The following is a 20196-nucleotide window of genomic DNA, read 5'->3' as shown; positions in this document are numbered from 1 at the left end:
ATTACGTCCAGTTGCTCAACACGCTTAGAGATTTTTTTTCATTGGTGCAGACTTTAATGGTAAAGACACCGTATGGGGTCCAAGGTTAACCAATACAAAGGGTAGAGAATTACAAGCAGCAATAGGAAATATAAATGAAAAATGGTATTTAACAGTAAAAACCACATATTGGCCCACTGATAAAGATAAAACACACGACTTTTTCTTTTCTAGAAAATTTACAACTAATTTTATGAAAATAGAAGCTAATGGTCTCAATTCTGATCACTTTCTAATACTACTAACAATCAATAAGCATTTTATACTATTAGATAATAACCCTACCTTAACCAATAAAACGGACTTGGCTAGCTTTAGAGTGTTAGGTAATTGACAGACTAGATTTAAACACACCAATTAAAACTAATGATAAACTTGATGAAGAAGCAGAGAAATTAACTATAAATATATAACAAGTAGCATGGAACAATACCAAATAAATTATAAGAAAAATTAAAGGTCAAAATTATCCCAAACAAATTCGATAAATGGTGCAAAGAAAAAGAAAAGCCAGGAAAACATGGCAAAAAACCAAAATTAAAAATAAATCATTAAACCATTACAATATAATAAACGCAACAGATTCGGTCGATTTAAAAAGAAGGTCGAACATGGACACATGGAGAAAACAAGTTTATTTTCTTCATACTTAGAGAATTTATTCCAAAATAAAGAAACACGAAATGGGAAAATAATCATTAAGCCGAAAACAACGATGATGAGAGTACTGAACACGATGTAAATAATACTGGTCAAGGAATAATAAATCCTAATACCTCTAAACAAGTAACCAAAATAATCAAAAACAATATCAATCTCAAAAAGGCTCCGGTATTTCACTTAATAACAGGAGAAATAATACAACAATTAACTAGGAACACCATCGTAAAACACACAAACCTTATAAATGTAGTATTCAGGTTAGAAAATATACCAATAACGTGGAAGCAGATGACATCGTGATTCCCAAACCAGCGAAACCAGTGAATAAAACAGAATCTCTTTAATTTTTCACATGCAAAAAACCATGTCATATTTTTAGCTGTATTAATTTCTATCATTCTCTACCTCAATTTTAAAATCATTACCCTACTCCAACCCTTCGTACCCTCACTTCAACCCCAATCCTTTAAAAATACAGACAGTTTTAAAATAGCAAACAAAAAAGACTCTCTCTTGACTGTTGACTTTCGCTAGCAATAGGCGTCCTTTTTCTCTCAACTGTTAACTGCCGTTAGCAACAGACCCATTCTCTTGACTGTTGACTTTCGCTAGCAACAGATGTCCTCTCTCTCGATAACAAATGTAAATATGCTCTATCTCTTGATCTTAGTGTTAGTACCACGAGACACGTGTGTAGAACCCGGTAAAGACAGCCTCCCTCCGTACGAGGAACAACCGCAAGTGAAAGCCTGTAAATACCACGAGTGTGCGTTTTCTATAAAAATGCCTGGCCTACCGGTGATAATGATATATAGACCTTTACCGCTACCGATAATGAGCTGGATGAAGTATGTTTATATACAATAGATAATTTAAGCCCCAAACAAAGATCTTTATCGTGGAATACTACCAAATCGTTTTTAAAATTATCGTTTAAATCGTTTAGTAATATGAATGGATCAGTCAACATGGATAAAATTCAAATAATTTACGATACTGGAGACGCGAAACCTTTTCAAAAACGCCCGTTTCCCATATCTCTTTATATATCAAAAGTTCTCAATGAAGAATTTGATGAAATGCTTCGCTTAGGTGTTATTTGAACTCTCCAATAGTCCTTGGTGTTCACCAGTTTTAATAGTAAAGAAGGATAACGGCGAGCATCACTTTTCTTTTGACGGTAGAGCTATCAATGAAAAGGCTAAATTCAATTGATAATAATTTAAAGTTGGGAGCTGTTATACGAGCCAAAGTCGGAAGAGAGAATCTATTTTCGCCCACCATCGGAAAAGAGATCCTACACGTAGACTCTAATGTTAACGGTCTCAGAATCATAAACTTTGCGATGTCTAAGAACATGGTAATAGCTGGGACAAGAGTGCTGGGACACAGTTCTTAACAGATGGGCACAACATTTCAGCGAACATCTAAATATAAACGATATTGAAGGAAAGTACAACATAGAAAATGAACAAAATATACAATGTCAACTACACAGTGAAGACCCAACAAGAGAAGAAGTGTCAAATGCGATCCTAGAACTCAAAGACAATAAAGCCCCAGGAATCGATGAAATCTGTTCGGAAATGTATAAAAAAGGTGGCGATCAACTTTTTGCAGCAATCCATAAACTAATAGTACTTAAGAGTGGCTGAAGGAAATAATATGTCCGTTACATAAAAAGGGTGATCAACTGAAGTGTAAAAGTTGAAAGACTTAAATATTTTACAAAGGATATTGTTAGTTAATATCAATGCGGATTTACTGCTGGAAAGTCAACTACACATCAAATTCAAGCATATAGGCAGATTCTAGAAAAGTCACTAGAATATAACATAGAAACACACCATCTCTTCATTGACTTCAAAGCAGCCTATGACAGTGTGAAAAGAATTGCATTATATAATGCAATGCTAGACTTTGGGATCACACTTAAGTTAGTTAAGTTGACCCAACTAACAATGCAAAACGTAAGCTCATGCGTTAGAATTGAAGGAGAAAACTCTACGTTCTTTGACATTAATAATGGTCTAAGACAGGAGGACGCGTTGGCGTGTCTGCTCTTTAATAGTGCCTTGGAAAAGGCAATCAGACAATTAAATATTAGAATGAATGGAACTATTTTTAATAGATCGACGCAAATTCTCGCATTCACTGACGATATAGTTATAGTACGCAGAAGTATGAGAGACATGGTGCAGTGTTTTACAAGGCTTGCGGACGCAGCAAGTGAATTACGACTTGTGGTAAACGAGGAAAAAACCAAATATATGTTGATCTCTAACAACCCTCAAAATTCAAATTAACAACCATACCTTTGAGCAAGTCAAATAATTTACATATCTTGGATCGCTAGTAAACGCAACAAACACGATAAGCGACGAAATAAAAAGACGCATAGCAATAGCAAACAGAACTGTTCACGACCTCCAGAACCATTTAAAAAATAAAAATATAAAACGTGCAGTAAAGCTTAATATATACAGGACCTTAATAAGACCGGTTTTGATATATAGGGCTGAAACGTGGATCTTATCTCAAAATGATAAAAGACTTCTTGGTATTTTTGAGAGAAAAAATTTTGCGGCCGTAAATGAAAATGGACTATGGCGTCGAAGATACAACTTTGAACTACATCAGTTATACACCGATCTAGATATTGTGAAATTCGTTAAAGTGCAGAGACTTAGATGGGCTGATTGATGATGTGGAAGAAGACCTACAGATTCTAAGGGTTAGAAGATCGAGGGAAGTTGCCAGGAATCGACAGGAGTGGCGACTGCTTTGTGAGCAGGCCAAGATCCACAATGATGATGAGCTGTTATACGAGCACTAATGCCGCCACGGAATCAAGGGTGCATAAAGTTATACGTGATTGCATTTGCGTCGCGTTGAGATCACTTGGTTTGCGTTATCAGCGCTACGTATAGATTGATGCGCGCTATGTGTAACGCGTGAACTGTGCGCTACTAACGTGACCGGCCTCGCTAGCAACGTTTGCCGTCGCGATGACGCGCACTCGCCGACAGCAATGTCGTTCGTATAATTTACTCCATGGTAGTGCCATTGTTCGGTTGAGGGGACGCAAATGCGGCATTGTTAACGCGGCGCCCTCTGATTACAGGGTTCTTAGTAGAAGAATTTGAAGGTTCTTAACAGTTTCTTGTTTTCGCCGAATGAAATCTAGAATCATACATTTATTAAATAGAGGTTTATTATGCCAATAAAGTAAATAAACGAGGTACAAATAGTCCTGACCTAATACAGATAGAATACTTTCGTTATTTAAAGGTACGCAATTTATAAGTTTTTTTGACTTAAGAAAAGTTTTCTGGCAAATCCCTCTAGATCCCTCTTCACGAGAAAAAAAAAACACTTAGTGTCACATAAAGAGGTTCCTCCCAATGGCAATACCATTATGCCTTTTGACTTATGTAATTTTGCTCAGGCTCAACAGAGAATACTTAGTTGATGCAACTTTCGGTCTAAAATATGAACCTAACATCCTTTGTTATCTTGATGATATATCATTTGTTCACATAGTTTCGAAAAACATATTTAGTTATTAACAGTTAAGTCAAGACGAAGTTAAAAGAGGCTAATTTACCTATTAATGTTACCCATCGATATAAAATTAAATGGCGCCCAACGTAAGAGGTTAACATCAGAGGAATGGTTCCATATAAGAAATACGCTAAGATTAATCAGCTTATTCCAAGACAAAGAACTATTAAATGATGGTTAGGAACCTCTATCGAGGAAATGAAGAAAAGTAAAAAGAAAAGTTTATTAGCTTGTTTTACTTATAACTAATTGTTTGTTAAGCAAATTAAAGTACCTAGTTTAGCATTTGTTCTTACACAATCGTTATTACATATTTCTAGTTATTCTACTGATATATTAGTAATTTTTCGTTATCTAGTTGATTATTTTTTATTTTAAAATGCCGAAAACAGGATTTTTTCGCATCAACAGACATCCATCTGAAAAAATAAATATAAAAAAATAAAGGATAGAAACACCGCGAATCGCGGAACGTTTAAGCGGCTTATTGGGTAGGCGATATTAAAAAGAAATAAAAATAATCCCATCAAGTTTTCAAATTTCTCACTCACTCTCCCCGCTTCAATTTCCATTTGCTCGCAGTAATTTTTTATCGTAAACAAGGTCGTATTCGCCCACGGTATAACTTCAATTATTCACGAACATTTCGTTTGGAACTTTTATGGAGTTGGTAGAATCTGTTGAAACTACAATAGGAGATACACAAAACGAAACCCTATCAAAATAGATCAAATAATAGAAATTTTTCAGTGTTACGTACAATTTATATAGACAGTCCCCAAAGAAGGCTTTTCACTCGATTTTCAATCAATTCTGTGTAAAAGAAAGTTTTGATTTATGTCTCAAGTGTTTTAGTTCGTGCTATACTTGTAATTCGTATAGTTTTTAACAATTATATCTTCTTCTTTGTTCTCTTAACAAGATGTTATAATTGTTAAGCAATTGACACCTCTACGGAACGTTGTCGGTCGGTCGATACTTCTTCTACTATTTGGTGATCTATCTCTTGATATTTTTACCACTATATTCTTTTTTATTCTACTTAAAGTATATTTGTTTGCACCTCGCAGCCCATTATAAATGCAAATCTTCCAATATAGGTTAAGGGTTGCCGCCAAGGTCATAAGCCATTGCCGTACGGATGTAGTTGAAAACAATCAGGTTTTTTTTTTAAATTACGAGTTATGCATTAACTTGTTCAGTTAGATATACTTACTTAAAAAAAAAACACGAAAGAAAGCACGTATTTTTTAAAAGTTGTATCTTAGGCAGATAATTACCTGTATTTTCTTTCCGCGCTTTAACTTTTTCACGAAACAACTTCTCTCTTTCAGTAGTAAAATTTTTCATCGTTTCAATTTGTTACTGCTAAACCTAAAAACGGCGCGTATGCTCTGAGAGAAAAAACTATTGTGTTAAATGTTCACGAGTCCCTTGTACATCAACAACCTTTAACAATAGTTAGTAATGAAGTGACTATGTGCTCCGGTATGACAGATGTCAGTAAAAGAACCATTTACAGATTTTTAAGTTAATCGGTTTTTGCTAGTTAGTTTGTTGGGCCAAACAATCGAGCCGAAACAATGTTTCGGGCTGAAAAACGAATATGGCTTCCCATCTTATTGGGAATATCACCACCTGATAAACGTAGACGAAACACCCTTGTAGGAGAACATAAAAATACTTATAAAAAGAAAAAAAAAATGACAATTCAGACTTACCGATACATTAAGATATTTTCGATTTAGAAAGGAACAGCCTGAACTCTAGAATCCCGTCTCTATTAATCTCCAGGCCCCTATATTGAAATGAAAAACTGTTGGAAGAATAAATGAGAAGGGAGCATAGAACTACATAGTCATGCTGGTCAAATGGCCCCAGGTTTTGATTTGAATCTTAAGACATGGGTGACAATAGAATCAGATCTGGGAACGGTAGATCTTGCTCCACTTTATAGCATATCAGCTGTGCTGATATTGACATATGACATTTCTCTTGGGTACAATAAATGGATACCGTCTTTTAATTTCACCATGTTAAATGCCTTCTTTAGATTGGTCCACGAAACATAAATATGCCAGTTTGTTATATTCTAGTGATTTCTCTTGAACTTGACTCACTATAAATATAGCGTCGGTGAGTGATCTTTCCAATCTAAATCCTTGTTCTTTTACTAGTTTATAGTTTCACTAAGTTTATTTGTTTGGTTGTTAATTTTTTTTTATTGTTATATTTATTAGGTTGATTCCTCTGTAGTTTTCTGAATCTGATTTGTGCCCCGGTGTGAGGTATTAGGATGTTTGATGCGTGATAATTTTTTTGTTTTCAAACTTTAAAAGTTTACTTATTTAAGATTCGACTAAAGATTAAGATTGTCGCGTTTTTGTTGGAGGTCTTCAATTTTTTTACAGACATTATTTAACCAAAGTCTTTGGTTGCCTTAATTTTGCTTTATATGAGTTTATTGACTTCACTCTATTTGTGAGAGTCCCTTTTTTATATTTTAGACGTATATCTATTAGGTCAGGATTTCCTAGGTCATCCAATCACTTTTTGTCAATATATTATATATTTTCATAAACTATTTGATAATAATGCTGAAATCGAGTTTTGTATGTCGTACAAACATTCGTTGATTAGTCTGTTTTTGTTTGGTATTTTAGTTATTTTGTGCATTTTTTATTAATTTTCTGTAATATACGATTAGGTGTTTAGGATTTGTGGGGCGGTTAATAGTAAATATGAGAACATAGAATGGAAAACAGTCAGAGTCAAGATAGTTAGAGATACTAAAAATGGAGGCAAAAGAATCAGAAGAGAAATTTGTTAAAGTAAAATAGAAATTCTTTCAATGTATTAAAAAGATTTGATCCTAGTAGAAGAGAGGCTGCTTTAAAAGAACATAACTATTATTCTTACACGGTCTTGTTTCTAGTTTAGTGTTTTTATCCCTACTTTCCTGATTAATTTTTAACCATAACTGAAACCAATAACGACCATTTCCTTAGTCCGAGCCTGGATCTGTCTTGTATCTGTAATAAGCAAATTTCAGGCAAACCCAAGTTTAATCAAATCTCTCAACGTCGTACTCAAATTTAAATAAACGAAACTCCGGGAAGAGTTTTTTCTGAAGGATTACTTTATTAGTCCTCGTAAGTGGCGAAAAAATTGAAACCAGTTTTAAAAAATTACACAAAATTGATGGAAATATTCATTTTAAGTACACTTTTTACATAATTAAATTTTTTTATTTGTTGTTTGTAAATACTAAATATGTACCAGTATTAAGAATCTATATTCCTGACGTAAAAAACAATTATATATATATATATATATATATATATATATATATACATATATAAAAGCTTCTACAAAAAGACTCCTTTAGTGGATCAACCAAGAAAATGGGAGGAGTCATGGAGGAGAATGGACAGCATGCACGCCTGGAATATGATCAAGAAACCAAACGGAGTTCCACGGAACGTCAGGGTATTAGTAACAACGACAAACCAGGTAGCGAACCGATTGCAGTTAAATATTTGTTTCTTCTTATGTAGAATTTTCAAGAACTCGGAGTGTCTTTTCTCACGTGAAAGACTTAAACAATTCACAAATTCTCGCGTGTCTCATCTCGTAGTATATGTACTTACTTGACTCGACTCAGAATGTTTAAAAGTTATCTATATCCGCTAGTAACAATAGCACCACAATAGTAACAAGTGTACCTGTAAGCTGAAACAGTGGTTAAGGTTGGTTAGTGCGGAATTAACCGGAACACGGTTAATCCCTAACTAACCTAGAGTCTTCTGGCCTAGTATCCTACTCGGCCGAAAGATGTCAGGGTGTATTGCTCCGTGAAGTTAGATGTCTAAAAAAGATTTCCTCTACCGTTGCCTGCCAGAATTTAATGGATACCTTCCTAGGCTCTTACTGGAATCTGGTAATACGGCAATTAAAAAAAAACATAGTACAGAAAAAAACCAACAGAAGAGAAACTGGAAAATTTTACAAACCAAGTGATACACTCTAGGACACATGTTAAGAACAACAGTATGCAGAACAAAAACGAGGCAATTATCAGCGAGAAAGAAAAACTAATGAAAAGCTCGAAGGAAAAATTTCAAGAGCACCCAGAAAAAGAACAAAACCAAGAAGAAGAAATAATTCATCACACAGCCGAAGAATTGGTTAAAAAACCAACATTGACAGAATCTATATATAGTGGATAGGTGCAAGTGTGGAGCATAAAAAAATATGGAAACTTTCTACTATGTGTCTCCTAACCTGCCCTCGGTGACCCGTAGTTGGTCAGCGAAGCAGCAATCGACGCGGTACGTAACTGCACCGAAAACCTCAATTAGAACTAGAGAAAGAGTCCGGACTTACAAAAATTAAAAAGTGGTTAATTGCGTTTTTTTAATTAATTAATGGAGTGGACTACGGTTAAATGACAAATAGGTAGATTTTTTTTAGCTTTTGCTATGCATCGTAAATCTAAAATGATTGTTCGTTTTATAAATAATTGATGGCAAATTTTGCTCGTATAATAACAACGTGTTATATTGTGAAATATTACGTTGCGTTAAATTTAAACAAATGTTCGTTCATTACTCGTTAATTTGCTTTGAAATTAATTGCTGATGAAATTTGTACGGTGGTCATTTTATAAAACGTCCGATTCATTTATATAGAATGTCAATATATCAACTTAACGGAAATTCAATAACAATAATTATATATTCATTTGAATTATAAAGTATGAAATATTTTTTCAGGTTTACCTTTAGATACGTCAGTAGCGCACCTACAATTTGCCTCTGGGTGGGGGTTTTGGTTGGTCACCGAAATTTTTTTATGATGTTACCTCCATTTTGAGTCCTTATAATGTGTGAGTAACAGTGTCGGAATAGGGTCCTGGGAGGGGGGTTTTAACCCCCAAAACGCCCCCCCCTGGGTGCGCTACTGAGATACGTTACTATTATTGCTTTGAGTCTATCAAAAGATGAGCTTTTTTAATTGATTTTATTAAAAAATTTTCACATTAACAATAAATGCTATTTTGTTATCCTCAAATTTAGAACATAGATCTGAGTCTATAAACTGTTGCCGTGGGCTATTAGAGCGGACATAATACGCACGTCGACGCGCATCGCCCCGCCTTTTACAATCTATAAAAATTGTTATTGGTTGTTGCTCTGAAAATGCCCATATAAGAACGTGCGAAAGCATATAAATATGGGACATTTTCAGGCAACTTTCTCGGTCACTAGAGAACACGGTTTTCACCTTTGCCGATTCAGACTCGCACACATTCACACTCAAACATATTCACACAAAATACATGGCGGCGAAAGGGGTCCTCTTTCTGTTACCGAAGCATCCTCGTCGCTAGGACCCCCGGCCGATAACAGAGTCCCGTTACTTGACACGGGATCTGGGGTCGGACGGGGCTGTCTTAGTGGCTGATGGAGCCGCAAGTAACATCGAAATGATAGCGTCCATCACTGTCAGGCTAACACACACACACACATTCACATTGGACTACCTGCGGCAAGCCGCCTCTCGAAAGCTGGCGAGGCCTGGCCGTTAGCGAAAACAGCCAATAACAAAATTTTAGTGCAATAGATTAGTTTTGAAGTTGGATGTAGACGTAAAAACGGCTACAGAAACAATAGTAACTAGAGACAGGACTCTGTGGCGCTTAGCTCAAAAACACACACACTTCTTTCTGGAAAGAACACCACATCCAGACAAGCCTCTTGCCTCTGATTCGAATAGTGACTCATCTCAAGAGCCTCCAAGATGCTCCACCAGAAGAACACCGCTACCCCATATGGTTTTTTGGTCTGTTTTGCTTTCGTTCAACACAAAAACACACCAATGCTCGAAAACAAGCACGACACACAAAGAAAAAAAGGTACACACAAAGTTAATAAAAGGTCCGAGACTCATATCACATTATAATTAACTACAACAAACATTTCTTAGAATTTCACCTTACACATTCACCAATCTAAACAAAATAAACAGTGTTCAATATAAATGTCTTAGAACTTGCATCGGTGGGATAGTATCATCACCGGTGAAAGCAATACTGGCAGAGTGTAATGAGTTACCTTTGGACTTACGTCGCCAACTGTTATCACAAAAATATCTTTTAAAACTAAAAACCCTTGAGTCAAACATGATCAACAAATTAAGTGATAATGCAAAAGAAGACCTAACAAACCGCTATTGGAAACTAAAAAATTCTCCCCCACTTGCAGAAGCTTTTGTTGACACCAATGCTTTTCACATTTCTTTTAGTAAAAATAAAAAATTGCTTATGTATAATATACCCTTTAGATCACTAATAAAACCACACAGAGTTATAATACCCCATTATACAGAATATGATCATATAAACCATACCCTTTTAAAATCTATATTGGATGGATTAGTCAATAAGATATTTATATATACAGATGGATCTAAAACAAAACACGGAGTTGGTTGTGGAGTTTTTATTCAAAGTACAAAACAATCATTTATGTTTAAATTACCATCAATATGCAGCATATATACTGTTGAACTTATAGCAATTTTGAAGGGCATTACTTGGTTAATATCAAATAATTTACGAGAGGGGGTAATACTAACTGATTCTAAGTCAGCCTTGGAGTCAATAAAAAGCATACAATTTGAAAGAATGAAATGTCCTATATCATGCAATTTAAAAAAATTGATAGCAGAATTAAATATAACATTTGTATGGGTCAAAGGTCATATAGGTATACTAGGTAATGAAAAAGCTGATAGTTTGGCCAAGGAGGCAGTACAAAACGTACTGCCTAATAAAAATTAACATAATGTTAAAATGGGAACGACAGTGGGAAAACGTTGTAGAGAAATCACAAAATACGTATTTTAAAATACATCCAACCCTACCATCTCCACCCCATTATATTTTCAACTATTCCACGTCAAAATTCTTTTCGGCAAGTGTTTTTCGACTTAAAACAAATCATGCGCGATTTCCATCGCACCTTGCTAAGCTGGGCATTATACAGTCATCGGCCTGTAGTTGTGATCAGAACTCTTACGGAGATCTCAACCATATATTCTTCGGTTGCAAAAAACATTTAAAAAAATCCGATGATTCAATTCGTAAACTAATTAAAATGGAATATTTTCTTCCATTAAATCCATCACACATTTTATTAACTGCCAATAGAAACACCTTAGAACTTCTAGTAAATTTTATTAAAGAAGTAAAAATAGAAATTTAAAGCAGCATAACCTACAACTTTGTATTCATATTATAAGAAAAGTTCTGTATACAACTTTCTGTGGAAAATGGACTTGATTCCGTGGCATTATCCTTCCACACACACACACACCTTACACATTAAATGTACCCCAAAATGAATTCAGACATACAATTGAATTGGCTCGTTCAATCTTCATTAAAATAAAATCCTTCTTTTCCAATGATAATGACAATCTAAAGCTACGATAGAGGATAGTAAAATGTGGAGATTTGGCTGATTTGGAGATCCCGATCAGAGAAGTATACTACCAATACCATGGATTAAAAACAATTAAACCATGAAGTCCTATTATTTCATATTCTTTGAAGTAACCAGTATCGTATCTTACAAATAATAAATGGCAAGGTAAAAGGACGAAGAGGAGGTGGTAGAAATCAAGCATAGTGACTGAAGAATATTAGCGACTAGACAGGTATACGCAGTATCTTTAAACTTGCACAGAATCAAGTGAAATTTGTAGTAGTAATTGCCAACGTCAAGGAGAACAAATTTTGCATATAAAGAAAAGGGGGATTACATTACCTACAAGAAATAAAAAGTATAAATTCGAAATACTTGAATAAAAAAAGTAAAAATATTAGTTATTGTTTTTTATGTAGATAACAAATTGTTTGTGCTGATATTACTGAGTAATTGCTCAAATTTATATTCAAATATCATTTAAAATATTCAATAAGAAAAACAAAACTCACAAAATCATTATTTTTAATTGTTTTATATAAGTTTTATATAAGAATGTATAAGAAAGTTTAGTAAATAAATAAAATTTTTCATTATATATTTTTATTTTTTTCACCTAATCAACCTTCAATTATCATTTTTTAGAGACATTTCAAAAATCTTTATAACCATTTTCACAAATTCTTGTACACCGTAGCGATGTTATTATTAATTTTTATTTCTATGATAAGTAGAAGACTGCAAAACTTACTTGAGAAATTGCGAGTAGCCAGCATAGTAGTAAGGATAGCACCCTAAAATTAACAAATGTGAACATAATCAATACTGCGGTCAATAATCGTATAAAGTATCTCTTACCTTGAGTTTACGTCGAGCATTGAATTTCTTGAGGCAGTCCACGGTTTCTTGTCGGTGAACAACTGAAGCAACACGTTCTCTTTGCTGAAATAAAAAGGATTATTTAGTACAAATTAACAGAAAACGTATTTCTTTTTAGTAGAGTATTTAATATAAAGTAAATAAAAGAGTCCTTGGAATAAAACATATATTTGTCATAAAACCTGTATATCCATACATTTTTGGACTCAGGCTTCGTCTTATTTTTTTTTCTATTAGTTTCTATGGAAGGCTGCTTTTGTAAATTATGTTGGTGTACGTTAATCTATCTCATCTGAGGTCTTCCTGTTTCTTTTGTAATGATCGTCAATACAGTATCTGCTAATATATCTCTTCTCAATTTATTTATGGTATTGGCGATTACTTAATGCAAATTTATGTTCGATAAAAAAAAATATAAACACAACACTATCTTTAGTCTAGTCGGGATAGCATTATTTGACATTACATGGTAAGCTGCCCAAAATTTTTTATTATTCTAACATTTAGGGAGGTTTGTAAATTTTAAATTGCGACTGAATCCAATTGTTGCGTTAACCACCACCTTCAATGTTAAAATGAAAAATCACAACCATTTTTGCTTAATATCTCCGCCATTTTTCACTTTTTCGCATTTGCAATAATTTCAGTTCTTACTATTTTTGTATTCTTTTTCATTTTAAAATTCAAGACGGCGAGGATTCAAGATGAACTGAATCCAACCGTTACGTTAATAGCCATCTTAAATTTGAAAGTGAAAAAGGAGAATAATTTTAGCTCTCTCATTTCTCATTTTTAACAAAATTTATGAAACTGGCTGTATCTTAAAGGGTTGACTTTTGTGATGATACCTGAAAAAGTAAATGCGAAGATTCAGTGATTACCGAACGAGCAGTTTGATGAGCCATGTTTTAAAAATATTTTTGCGAATTTTTTCACTTAAGGATGTACAAACAAATAGAAGAACAAGTTACTGACACACAGTTTGGGTTCCACAATAACCTTAGAAAGAAGAAGGATTTAGTAGTCAGGTTATGGCAGAGATGTTGGCCATCCAGTTTATATTTATTTTATTGACTTTAAAAAGGCCTTTGATCGAGTAAAAAATCCTGAAATGATAGCTTTTCTTCAGCAGGTAGGTATTAATGATAAATATCTACGAATCATTAAAAATCTTTACATCCATCAACGTGTAAATATCGTGATTAACCGGGATAATTCTGATTCTGACCATGTCATTAAAATAGCAAGAGATAAGTCACCAATCGGTAGAAGAAGTATCGGACGACCGCGCAAAAGATGGAGTGACAACCTTCCATAGAGGTATTAATCCGCTAATGAACAAGCAGAATTGCTTATAAAGAGGAAGAAGAAGAGGAAGAATATTGATAATTTGATGTACGCGGATGACACGGTATTAATGGAAAATCGTTACAAACAACTTCAACATCTGTTTGATATGATTACCACAATGTGTAATAAATATGGACAGAAGCTAATTACCACAAAGACAAAGGTGAGTATATTGGAGAATCTTGCGAATAAGTTGGGTAGATATAGTTCGTAACGAGGATGTTTTGAAGGAATTTTTATAAAAACGTTTTAAAACAGTCTTCTTGTGGCATATTTAACTTAGATATTATTTATACAATTTATTGAGCCTAACGAAAATTAGATTTTATATTTGCTTTGATGTTTCGAATTCTAAGATACAGATTATGAATGATTGTACCATGTAAATGTTTGTAATCAGTGGTAGGTGGTAATGTCAATTTGACAGTTGAATTACTTGGCCTGTCCTTAACCTTATAGGCATCAGCCACGTTTTCAGGTGAAATTTTGCGAGATGTTGTACCGAGATTTCCGAATTGGAAATCGAAACGTCACAAAGAAAATAAAAAATGTTAATTTCCGTTACAATCAATTGTGGTTGAATCCCATATAAAACAGTCTTTATGAACCTATCACCTAAACTGTCCTAAAACACTTGATACACTGATTAGGTGCTTGTCAAACGAAGAATTTTAGTTGTGAAACTCTCTAGTCACAATAGGGAATTTACTTTGTTTTGATTTGTCAAATTTATTTCCTTCTATACGAATTGTTTGTCAAGTTTCTTGGCTGTTATGTCTTTTTTTCAATGTTAAGTTGAGTTATAGCTATAGCGTACCTACTTGAATCAACGCTAAAGAAAGTTGTTATAATTGAAACAAAAAAAAATCGAAAAACTGGCCATGTTAAATATCTCCGAAGAGGTGGTAGAAAATCAATACCAGAAGTCAAGAAACTGGACGTTGTACTGGCATATCTAGAAAATCTTCATACTATGTAGTTCGAGGCAAGTTGCACTAAATAAAAATGTCCACCAATCAACTGTTGTTAAAGTTCTAAAAAAGAAGATGAGGCATCCGTTAAAAGTACATCTGATCCAGGAGCTGTCAGAAGATATTTTTAATAGAAGAATTTAATTCTGCAAAACTGTTATAAAACGATGTAACACAGATCATTGTTTCATAGAAAAAGTACTTTTTTTAGATGAAGCGGCTTTTATGCTCAACGGTCACATAAACCGCCACACATATCGATACTGGACAAATCAAAATACACAATGGATGAAAGAATATAGGACATAATATCCTGAAAGGGTGACTGTTTAGGCCGGCATTATAAACAATCGTATTATAGGGCCATATTTGTTTGAGAAAAACTTAACTATCCTCGTTATCTGGAATTCTTTTAGGATTATCTGATGCCACAGCTGAATCAGCTTTTTCCAAATAGAAATGACGATTTCAAGAGAATGGGACTTCAGCAAACTACGGCGTTGAGGTACGAAATTAATTAAATAACGTTTTTATCAGAAGATCTATCGAATGGCCACCAAGTTCTCCAGATTTGACTCCATTAGACTTTATATTTGAAGAGCAGTGTATTAAAGTAGACCGAATAATGTAGAAGAGTTAAAGGAGGGCATCAGAATGGAAATTGTACAAATATCTTCTGAAGTCATCGAAAACGTTAGGAAAAAATTTACTGCCCGTTTTTCTAAGTGTATCATTGCTAAAGGTCATCAATTTCAACATTTCTTGTAATAGGATTTATTTTACTAAGCATTTATTATAAGTTAATTGTATTAACAAGCAAATAATTTTGGTTAACCTAGTAGAAATAAATATTCAAATAATTGCATCGTTGCAACGATGCGATTAGAAGACCTTTCAAATAAGGTGTCTCGTGAGCTCGATTTGTATTTACAAAAATCGTCACTTTCGTCATTACGCAATCACTAATGACGTAATGTCCAAGACATATTTAGCAATTGATAGCCATTCAAAAATTAAAATTGATGTGTTTTAAGATTTTGTTTAAAAGTTGCCTGCTTCTAAAATAGTAAAATTTATCCATATATTTTTCGTTTCTTATATCCCTTACATAAGTGTTGTGTTTGGATATTTTAACAATGAAATGCACAAAAGATCATTTTTTATTATCTCTTAAATACTTTACAATATGACTCCTCTACTGGACAATAAGTAAATTTGATTGAAAAATAATAACTACAAATCTATTCATCATATCAGCTTTTTTGAAACGCTTCAACCAGCACACTTTACTGGCGTTTTGCATATATCGCATTCGGCGTCCATTCATATTTGAGTGTACACTTGTTTTAACTGTATGTTTTTTGCTGAAGTGTGATGTTTCCGTTTTTCACTGACGATATTTATTAATATTTTTCTCTCTTTACATTTAAAATATATCGTGGAGTGTTTTCGAGTAGTCACAACTCGGCCAGAGAAATTAGCAAAAAGCTCTTTGATACAGGTATCTAACAATTGCTTTTGATACATATGGTAAAACCAATATTTAATAAACACAATATGGAAAAAATAAATAAACGTTATTTTTTACTTATAAACAATTTAAGATCGCTATTTGATTAATATATAGAAATACTAAAGGTCAACTTGTAAATTTTATGAAAAAGTCACACAATTTTTCTGAAAATGTATAAAAAATCCTTTAAAATGATTGTTTAAAAATATATTTTTGTTAATTTGTTGCTTAATTGTTGCAAAAATAGCTTCAAAGTAAGAGGGAATTTGTGATAATGCGGACTATATGACAAATATTCAGCTATAAAAATTTCAAGAAGTTTCACTTAATAGTTATTACAAAATTGAAATTGTTTATCCCAGACATTTTTTATCTACGTTTTTATGAGTGAACTATTGGATCTACATTCTTTCTGAAAGCACCAAATTGGAGAGAAAGGCTCATATTATCAAATTAAATTATTTAACAATTAACATGTAAAATGTTACATATTGTAAAATTTGTTTATAAAAGTACAGTGATTTTGTTCATGATTTTAAGTTACAAACATTTAAAATAAGTCAGATGCCTCAACATGTAGGAAATTAATTTTTTTTATTCGAAATGTTGGCATTTTTACACGAATCTAGCAAAAATGTCAAAACGCTTCGTTTAAAAATGAGCCGTCCTTAATGCACCAAAAATGAAGGGTTTAAATGTCAAGCGGTTTGCACTCTATCGATTTTACTAATTCAAAAACTAAATTTGTAACTTCAAATTTATAAAAGTTGCAATATCTCCGGTTTCAATCAAAGAAAATTGATGTTTTTTCTTTAATTTGGGGTATCTCGTTGAATAGATTATAAAAATGCAATTAGTTAATTTGTGAATTGTTTATTTTTCAGTCATTAGTTTAAACAATTTGAAATAAATATTTATTGTGCAAAATTCTACTTTTTTCTTATTATTATTAGTAGAAAATGTTATGAAATAAAAGGTAACTCACATATTTATGAATTATAGTTATAATTATAATTATTTGAACTTTTTCCATACTTTTAACTATACATTTTACTAAAAAAATTTACTTTAAAAATCAAATATATACGCGTTAATTTTTCTCGAATTATACTTTTATTTTACTATACTATTTTTTATTATACTATTATTTTTACAATCACTTTTCTTAACTCAAATTGTAACATAAGTATAAACATTTCTATGTTTTCGCAATTTTCACCAGCACATTCAACACACAATAATTTAGATACAATCAGAGTTTTTTGCAACTGCAATTCATTGTTTTACACCCACTTTTGCATAAACAGGTAATTTATTTTAGTAAAGAGTCGAGTAGATGATTTTTTTTAAAGATCCCACTCACACATTTCACCTTCTAATATTTTATTCGAAATTATTGGGACTTAATGAATATTTCTATTTATTAATCTGTATATATAATTAAAATACTACAATTTACATATTTAATTTTATTATTTTTATTTATACTTACACAAAGCATATAACAATTAATTTGTAAAATATATTTCTATTATTTTTATAAGAAAAGCCATTGTAAAAATAATAGAGATATGGCGACTTTTATAAATTTTAAGTTATGAATTCAGTTTTTGAAACAGTAAAATCGAGATGGTGCAAATCGCTTCGTTTTTAAACCCTTCATATTTGGCGCATCATGGACGGCTTATTTTTAAAGGAATCGTGTTGAATTTTTTATCAAACCATGAGCTTTTAAAGTGTATAAACAAAGCCCGCTGAATTTTTAAACAAATGGTTAACTCGAGTTCTCTTCTCTTCTCTTCTCTCTTCTCTTCTTAACATGCCAAAATTTAGAATAAAAAAAAACTTTCTACATGTTGATGCGTCACACGTGTATACGTGAAATGAAATCTTAATTTTTGTTTCTAAAAAAAAAACTTTCTATTATGTTGATGCGTTTGAGTTAATTTCAATGTTTATAAGCTAAAAATAACAAATTTTACATTTTTGTGCATTTTTAGAAAAGTTCTTAATAATTGTCAAAAAATCGATTTTTGAAGCTATTTTATAGCTATATAAGTTATTATATAGCAATAATTTAACAAAAATAACTCTATAAATCCTCATTTTAAAGGTTTTTCAGTAAGTTTTTTAAGTAAAATGGTGTCACTTCTCCATATAATTGGCCGGTCTTTACATTTAGTGTTTAAAATCAAATAGCGATCTTACATTGTTTATATATTATTTATAAGTAAAACATGAGATTTAATCTTTTCCATATTTTGTTTATTACATATTCTTATTACGAAATTTATCAAAAGCAGTTGTTAGAAACTTGTATCAAAGAGTGTCTTGGGAAAATCTTTACTTCCCTGGTCTAAACGGTTTATTTAAAAGTTATATCCTTTGTACTATTTTGACTTTTAACAGAGAAAATTTAAATTATTCTTATTTCTTAATCACACATTCTTATTGATCATTTATCCTGCCTGTGGTTAATTAACCCATAATTTCATTTGTCTGACGCATTTATCTGCACGCTGAATCGTTTTATGTATTTTCAATAATCCAGAGGTTTTACTTCGGTGGTCGATGTTGAGCGTAAGATCTGTATCATCTTGATCTATTACTAGAGTTATCTTGATCATTACGTTTTGCCATTGATTAGTAGTACGTGAAAGGAAATGTAATAGTTTTATTACGTTGCGTGGGCGATATGGTTCAGCATAATAAATGTTTTAGTATATTTACCTAAAGAATTGGATATTGATCAGAGTAATCGTAGAATAACAGTGTTTAAACAATAATTAGAAAATATAATTTGTATAAAGTATTTACGATATTCGCCATAAAAAAACAATAAAGATTATTCAAGTTATTTTTCTTTACCAATTTGCATTATGGATACTTTCAAAATACAGTTAAAGTCTATTTTTTTTAACTGGCAGCTCATTACAAAGGCAAATCTTCAAATAGAGTTTAAAAGTTACCGTTAAGGACATAAACCATTGCCATACGGATGTAGTTGCAACCAATGCTTGTGTAGTCCACTCGTCAGAGATTTGACCTCTAAAAATCATACGAACAAGCTGAATTTCACCGAGATTGCCAATTTTGGGACCCCAAAAAGGATGCAAACAGTTTATCACTTTTATCCCCCGGTTCCCTTATAAAACGCTCCCTTGTAGGGGACGAAAAACGGAAAAAATCGATTGATCAAAAATCTGTGCACTGTACAAAAAATGTTTTAAATAAAAAATGTAGCTAAGATAATTTTAAAGAACATGTTTATTAGCACTTTTTGTGTACACTGAACTGTTCTCTCAGAAACAGCGGTTGAAGCGACTGATAATTTTGAATGTCAGTTACGCGGGCGAAATCAATTTTAAATATAATGTGTATCAACTCGACAGTAAAAATTCGATATTTCTTGATCAGAGTATCCTATCGACAAAAATCAAAATACATTTTATAAATAAAGAGTGCAGCTTTCGTATGCATGTTTTGTGTTTTTCTATTTGCCATTTTTTTACGATTCTCATTAGATCAATGAAATTTATCACTTTCATTGGCCGGTCGTAGTGGAATTTACATTGTTAGAAGAACATAATCTTCAAAACTTCAAAACATGAAATTTTGATTTCGAATTTTGACAACAAATACGACACATTTGAAATTTAATCTTTAACGAACACACGTCACGGAAACGGCCTCCACAAAGGCGGTATTGAGTGAAATTTGTAGACGA

At 32.5% G+C, this 20196-nt stretch overlaps 1 protein-coding gene across 5 annotated transcripts in view; it reads right to left on the bottom strand.

Annotated features, from left to right (window-relative positions):
* CaMKII (Calcium/calmodulin-dependent protein kinase II) overlaps positions 1-20196 on the bottom strand; it is a 699413-nt gene that overhangs the window by 278409 nt on the left and 400808 nt on the right. For all 5 annotated transcript variants that reach the window (XM_072537374.1, XM_072537369.1, XM_072537372.1 and 2 more), the window contains exons 8-9: positions 12615-12698; positions 12508-12550 (exon numbers count right to left, since the gene is read on the bottom strand). In XM_072537374.1, the coding sequence (XP_072393475.1) occupies positions 12508-12550; positions 12615-12698 (127 nt within the window). The remainder of the gene's footprint in view (positions 1-12507; positions 12551-12614; positions 12699-20196) is intronic.

The sequence above is a fragment of the Diabrotica undecimpunctata genome, chromosome 7 (assembly GCF_040954645.1).
Source record: "Diabrotica undecimpunctata isolate CICGRU chromosome 7, icDiaUnde3, whole genome shotgun sequence".
Taxonomy (NCBI): Eukaryota; Metazoa; Arthropoda; class Insecta; order Coleoptera; family Chrysomelidae; genus Diabrotica; species Diabrotica undecimpunctata.
The sequence above is the reverse complement of the archived record's forward strand: the minus strand, read 5'-3'. Positions and strand labels throughout refer to the sequence as shown.